Source organism: Sinocyclocheilus grahami, unplaced genomic scaffold (assembly GCF_001515645.1).
Source record: "Sinocyclocheilus grahami isolate Dianchi unplaced genomic scaffold, SAMN03320097.WGS_v1.1 scaffold682.1, whole genome shotgun sequence".
NCBI lineage: Eukaryota > Metazoa > Chordata > Actinopteri > Cypriniformes > Cyprinidae > Sinocyclocheilus > Sinocyclocheilus grahami.
Window position 1 is genome coordinate 894147 of NW_015505861.1, and position 7911 is coordinate 902057.

The 7911-nt window shown below is 37.6% G+C and overlaps 1 protein-coding gene across 1 annotated transcript in view; it reads right to left on the bottom strand.

Moving 5' to 3' along the window:
* Positions 1 to 6988: 6988 nt before the first annotated feature.
* The window catches only part of LOC107559353 (histone-lysine N-methyltransferase 2C-like), a 104630-nt gene continuing 103707 nt past the window's right edge, over positions 6989 to 7911 (bottom strand). Inside the window, exon 53 of the mRNA XM_016243137.1 lies at positions 6989 to 7656. Coding sequence (XP_016098623.1) covers positions 7564 to 7656 — 93 coding nt within the window. The 3' untranslated portion in view covers positions 6989 to 7563. The remainder of the gene's footprint in view (positions 7657 to 7911) is intronic.

The window sequence follows — 7911 nt, forward strand, 5'->3', positions numbered from 1 at the left end:
TGGGGCGCGGGGGGGGGGGGGGGGGGGGTCATATTGGTATATGTAAAAGCTATTTGATACTTATTCTTTCAAAAACGTGTGGCACACTTTCAAATAAAATAAAGTGGCATCTGCAAACAAATTATACTATATGTATCAGTATATCTACTATTTTACCATCTACACTCTAACAGCTGGATATCTGCTCAGCACTTTCTCAGATTCAGTCATGTTAGATGTGGTGATTCGGGAGGCCCTTGAATGTATCTGACTTCATCCGGCTGTTCCAGAAGCCGCTTTTGCATTTGTGTAGCAGTGTGTGTGAAGACCTACAGTCTATGGTGAAGACATTATCATCCTGGAATACGGGAGCATCATAATGGAGCAGTGTTTGAATAATTGGGAGCAGCTGGTCCTGTAAAATAGCCCTGTAGAGCCCTGTAGAGCAATCATCAGACTGCTGGGTCGTTATGGATTCTCTGCCATGCTTAATACCTGGAAGCAGATACACTATTGTTAGTTATAAGTTACATAAAAAAAAATCTATGTAAAGTGTAATCTTATGTCAATCAGTGACAAACAGAGAAAATAATGTACACAAATCGTTTGACAATTATTACATTTCTGCGTTGTTTTCATGTGACTGATGATATACTAGATTTATCAGACAATTAGATCATCAATATGGATCCAAATATAGTGCAGACTGAATTGAGTGCACTCAGACAGTGTCTCTTATGTTTCATATCCTGCAGCGATGATTTCTTCTAGTTCATTATTATGCAATAATTGCCCTTCAGAGCATTGTGGCTGTGTTGATGTGTAGTTTATTTGATTTTCTGTAGCTCAATCTGTCCACAGGTTCAAGTTTCCAGTCTTTCTTTCTTTGATTCTGATTCACGGGGTCCTTAGTGTTCACTGCTCCTTACTCAATCATCGGGGGATATCTATAGATGTTCACTTCACTTGATTAAATGTATTTTATATTAATTAATTTGTTTGTTTACAACCAATTTAATCATGATTTAAATCATTATTCCAAACTTTTGGAATATATATGACATATATATGATCCCTTGTATATACATATACATATATACACACACACACACACACAATACATATGACAAGGGACACTTGCCTGATTACACAGACACTATCGGAAGAGAGCTGAACTGGACGATGACATCACTGAACTGACTTTAGCTGAAAAAATGACTCTGTTATTGTCTTCTTGCATGATTGACAATCCATTTTCCTATTTAACACTGTAAAGCTGCTTTGATACAAGCAGTATTGTATAAAGCGCTATACACTTAAAGGTAAAGTTAGACATATAAACTTGAAACTGTGGCCAGATTTGACAATTTTACATGATTGGGCTGCAGAAAATCAAATAAACTACACTTCAACACAGCCACAATGTTCTAGATACACTATTGTTAGTTATAAGTTACATAAAAAAAAATCTATGTAAAGTGTAATCTTATGTCAATCAGTGACAAACAGAGAAAATAATGTACACAAATCGTTTGACAATTATTACATTTCTGCGTTGTTTTCATGTGACTGATGATATACTAGATTTATCAGACAATTAGATCATCAATATGGATCCAAATATAGTGCAGACTGAATTGAGTGCACTCAGACAGTGTCTCTTATGTTTCATATCCTGCAGCGATGATTTCTTCTAGTTCATTATTATGCAATAATTGCCCTTCAGAGCATTGTGGCTGTGTTGATGTGTAGTTTATTTGATTTTCTGTAGCTCAATCTGTCCACAGGTTCAAGTTTCCAGTCTTTCTTTCTTTGATTCTGATTCACGGGGTCCTTAGTGTTCACTGCTCCTTACTCACTCATCGGGGGATATCTATAGATGTTCACTTCACTTGATTAAATGTATTTTATTTTAATTTATTTGTTTGTTTACAACCAATTTAATCATGATTTAAATCATTATTCCAAACTTTTGGAATATATATGACATATATATGAGCCCTTGTATATATATATATATATATATATACACACACACACACACACACACACACACACACAATACATATGACAAGGGACACTTGACTGATTACACAGACACTATCGGAAGAGAGCTGAACTGGACGATGACATCACTGAATCATCACTGAACTGACTTTAGCTGAAAAAATGACTCTGTTATTGTCTTCTTGCATGATTGACAATCCATTTTCCTATTTAACACTGTAAAGCTGCTTTGATACAAGCAGTATTGTATAAAGCGCTATACAATTAAAGGTAAAGTTAGACATATAAACTTGAAACTGTGGCCAGATTTGACAATTTTACATGATTGGGCTGCAGAAAATCAAATAAACTACACTTCAACACAGCCACAATGTTCTACAGGGAAATATGACATAATAACGAACTAGAAGAAATTATCACTCTGTTCGATATGAAATATAAGAGACCCTGAGTGCACTAAATTCAATTTGCACTATATTTGGATTTTTCCCAAGTGTCTGATACATGTAGCACAACATATACACAGTCTTTAATAGATAAACAATAACAGTTTAAACGATAACAAAAAAATAAGGACGAGGAGTCCATGGGGGAGAGGAGGATGGGAGGAGCCAGGAGCAGGAGGAGCCAGATGTTGGTCCAGAGACCAGCCAGGACGAGGCCCCAGGGTGGAGTCAAGGGAGGGAGAAGCCATGGTGGAAACTTGACAGACGACATCCTGGGGATGACAGATGGAGACGGAGCCGCCGGAGGTGGAGACCCAGCTGGAGCAGACAGAGAGCCAGGGTGACACCCGAGGTCCGGAGGGCCAAGGCTTGAGCTGATGGCTCATGCAAGCGAAGCAGAAATGGGGACCTGGACGGCTGCGGCAGAGCCTGAGCGACAGGGACAATGGTGGAGTCGGAAGGGAAGGAGCCAGAAGGAACCAGAGGGATGGGGCGAAGCCGGAGGATTGGAATCCCATAGCGGAGGAAGATCAACGACTGAACAAGGCAGAGCTAGAGGGATGAGGGAGCCCGGTGGCTCTTAAAAAAATGTTCTTAAAAATTGACAGTGATTTGGCAGACCTGATCGGCAGGGCCAACTCATTCCAAAGTCTTGGCCCTATCACAGCGAAGGCCCGATCGGCTTTATATACGCGATTTGTTCTAGGCACTACAAGTAATTTTTGATTCTCTGATCGTAATGTTCTTATTTTAAAGGCCTCCTGTCCTCCCCCCTCCTGGAATTTTTTGTTTGTGAGGGTCGGAAGCCCCCAACAGAGGGGGGGATGTCATGTCTGTTTTTGTTTCTTAAGTTTTCATGTTTTTTATTTTGTATTTTCTTATCATAGTTCCTGTTTGTCATGTGCTTTCCTTGCTCCTCATGTTATCCCGCTATTGGTTGTCTTGTTCTCATTGGTTAATTTGGTCATGTGGTTCTTAGTTCTGTTTTGTGATTGGGTCGTTGTCTTGATTGTTCACAGGTGTTCTTTGTTTAGTCATTTAGTCTAGTGTAATAATAGCCCTCATGTTGCCTGTAACTACTGTTGGTGAGTTGTGTCCATGTCTATGTTCTTGTATTGCCTAAATTTTCCAAATAAATTTGCTAATTATTTGCATACATTCACTTTTTTGAGGACCAAGTCTAAAATTTCTGGTTTTAATTCATTTTGAGAGAATATTTGGGGGATGGCTGCAAAAATGTCAATGTGGTGTAACCGTAAAACGTACCAAATAATTGATCTTGATTTAAAAAATTATTAAATTCTCAATAAAACACCATATCTAGTTTGGCTTAATCTTACATTAGAACGATTTAATAGTAAATAAAAATAAATGGAACACCATTGTTCTGAATATTATAATTAATTTGGGGAATTGTGTTTCACCCGTTACACCATTTGACTCCTATTACAAGCCTTTCTGTTAGGGACCAATTTAGTCAAATATCACAAGTTTATGATGCTGATTAAAGATTTAATATAAACTAACCTACTATTTGGAACTATTTTCAAGTGTTCAATGTTATATTTTTTTGAGAAAGCTTTATCCACAACTTTATTATTAAAGCTCTGTAAGTCTAGGATAAAATAATTATGTTGCACAGCATTAGTGTTTTTGAAATGTTTAGCTTTAATGCATATTTCTATTCCATTCACTTAAAATTTTAAGCGATATATAATATCATATAATATATACATACATGATTTAATAATGTAGCAGAATGAATTAGGTGTCTACATTTGAACAAAAATGTAGTGATAATAGAAATGTTAACCAAAGATTACAATTTACATCTGTAAAATACAATTCATTACATTTCTGATATTTTATAATTATTACGACATGACATAGAGCCCCTTTTGCCCCAATAGATGCCACTTTCAAGCAAGGAAAAAGAGGCTTGTCACAGAGCACAAGTGAACGCTGATCCTGTTGCAAGGGCCAAATACCTTGCCAAAAGATCACTCACACACACACACACACACGTGAAAGACTGTAAGAATGTCAGGTTAAAGTCAGAGTGATGCAGTGATTTAGGTGTTCACACACAATTTTTGAAAATATGATCTTACCCTGATTTGTTACTGCCAGATATGTTTCCTTAACTCTTAACTGTAATTACAATATGAGACATAAGTTCACTGTTCATCACTCTGATGATTTTTTATCATATATTGTTTCTAAAATGGTTAGTTCACCCAAAAACGAAAATTCTAGAATTCTGAGCATTCCATCCATGCCCTCAAACTCTACAAGTACTCCCTCTGCGACGGGCATTGTTGCAGACTCATGCACCTACTTGGGCTCAGGCTCTGGGGCGGAACACGGCTCAGCAGGGCTTGCTGGCTCTTTCTCAGCAGCAGGCGCAGGCTCCGTGTCTGCGGTGGAACCAGGCTGCTCCATCTGTCTGGGTTTTGGCTGATTGGGTGCTGGGTTAGGAAGAGGGGTGATGGTAGGCTCTGAGAGGCCGATGGTGAATGCCGAGTTGTTTACCAGCACCCACTTCAAACATGCGGCGAAATCTTGTTGAGGATCACTCCCTGGCAGTTTTGCTCGGGACCCAAAGAGCGGAGCGGTCTGGGTAGTGTGTCAGGTTCGACAGTTCGATGAAGTCCCTGGTGTGGATTTCCAGGGAGCAGTCCCTCTGCTCCAGGTACAATAACTGGACTGCAGGAATGTCCATGGTGACAGAGGGAATAAACAAAAGAAAATGCTGCAAAATAAAACACTGTATTTGGAGACATTTCATTCTTACCTTTATAGTCCTAAAAGTCCCTTCAGGAAATTGTTGATCGTATGGTCTGCAATAAAAGGATGCGCAATGCCACAGCCATTATGTATACAGGTCACAATCAATGACCCTGACACCGCAAAAATATGCAAATAAGAACATTAACTCAGGGGTTAACGTGGGGAATGTAAAGTGTATGAATATCCAGAATTAACTGTTAACCCCGGGTAAATTATGAAAAGTGTGAAAGGTGATGCAAGATAACCCAGGATTCGGTTTACCCAGGTTTAGAATAACCCAGGGTGAACTATTTCAAATGTAAAATAGTATTGTTTCAAAATGTTTTTCATTTGTCATTTAGGTGTGAAAATGTCTTTAGAGAACAGAATAGAACAAAGCATCACATATAAACTTGATGGAATATGAAATTTAAAACATTTTTATAAATATTCTGAAACAGTGAAATATTTGTAAAGTTATTAAATAGTTTCTTCAAGTATAATTAAAAAAAATAGGAACACATTACCAGAAGAAAATTAAGTTGTGCATCAGTTGATGTAAAATATTTTATTATTATTATTTTTTTGTAAATGTAAATTCAATTCCTCAAATACCAAACCCTATATCGCTCCGTGTACTTCAAAAAAGCATCAGTTTCCAAAACAATTTAGACTACTATACAGAGCAAAAGAAACGAAGAAAAAAACACTAGGAAATTGATGTATTATACAAGACGAGGAAAATATCCATGAAACAATTTTCTTACAGCTGTTCATTGAGAAAAAATATATACAACTGACTCTTGAAAAAATTCATGCCCAGTACAATACAAAGTCTAAACTGTCCATTTTTCAACGTGAAATTGTGCACACAGAAACTCCCATATTGAAATAACAAGGCATTGTGAAATGGGAAAAAGAGTTTTTTGGCTACAAAATGAATAGCGCTCTCTTTACAGATGCTTCACTTCAATCGATAAAACTAATACAAGCACATGTTTTTCATATGTACATCATTTTCAGAGTTACGCTGACCCTTCTTGCTCACCGATACCTGCTCATACCGTCTCCAACAAGCAAGCTTCTCAATCGAACAACTTCTCGTTCTTGCACAACGTTACATGTTTATAAAATCCATACGACAGCCTTTATAAAAAATGAGTGTGATCTACTTGTGCCCGTTCAGTTTACGCTTGTGATCTCATAATCGGTTTGTGAGGTTTAAAGTTCATTTCACAGTTATCCCTACCCCTACAATCCCACCTGATTTACTAGAATGTCACTTTTGAATTCCGTGTCGCTGCTATCTGTAAAATATAATGGAATAAAATGAAATGAAAACCAACCAAACGGTCAGCAATAATGTATAAACCACAAAGTCACTACAAATACCATATCCTAAGCACAGAGAAAATACTTTTCTTGTGAAATCACCTTTGTAATTCTGTACAGTTTCGTAATTACACGTGGTATCATGATGTGTCTTTGTTAAATAATTCCGAAGAGGAAAAGAAAAGAGAAAAAAAGCAAAACAAAAAGGCACACCTAAAATATCTGAACGTCAATATGAATAAGGTAGTATTTGGTCAATCATTCCAATATTTCTCTATATTTACACGGTATTTACAGATGTAACAGAATCTCAAACTGCGTGCAAGAATCACAGTCGGGCTTCCTTTTGATCGGCATAAAACCACTTTTAAAAATAGGCCCATTCATTCACTCACACCGTAATAAATACAAAACACCTTTATTTTCTTACACTAAACAATGAGAGATATCTAGGATAAAACTGACTCATGGAATCAAGTATTTTGAGTGGGTTTTTTTGTGAGTTAATTTTCTTTTTTTGTTTTCCTATTTTTTATTTTATTTTGTTTTTTTAGTGCAACATGTTTGTCCCTTTGCGGAAGTCAATTCCGTACATTCTCCATTCAGTGATGTTCTACATTGATTTCTACGGTTCAGTCTCTACAGATCTCGTCATACAGATGGGCCTGCCCCTCCATCAACCTATAAGGCAATACCCGGCACAGTGCTCGCGCTCATTCTCCGTACTCATTCGCTGGTGAAATCTGCCCCGTGTGACACACACACACACACACACACACACACACACACACACAGACAGACTCATGGCACATGCACATAACGGAACATTTTCCTTTCAAGTCAAGAAATGATACGAATGGCTCACACAATGCTGAATTCTCACATTGTGTTTTCCTCTTAGTCTTGCACATTTAAAAAATAAAAAAATTAAAAAGATCAACAACCTCCAGGATTGGCTGTTTCGTCTTTGCACGTCTCCTCTGGTAAATTGGCACCTCAGAGTTGTTGGAGTTGTTGTTGTCACTCCTGTTTAGTTTATCCACTTGCGGCAGTTGGCAGCTCCACAGTGACATGGGATCTTGCTCTGATCTGCAACTGGGGTGAGCTTGTAATCGTAGCAGAGCTGCAACAAAAAAGGAAGTTCGAATATCAAATCAGAAGCACTGTGGATAGCTCTTATGAGAGCAGACATTACAAAACTCTGCCCTTATTCAGCATTTCATCATAATGATCAAGAAGAGCATTATGCGATGTAGTCGAGAGTACTTTAAAGTGCTTTTTAAAAGGGTCATATGATGCGATTTAAATTTTTCCTTTCTCTTTGGAGTGTTACAAGCTCTTGGTGCATAAAGAAGATCTGTAAAGTTGCAAAGACTAA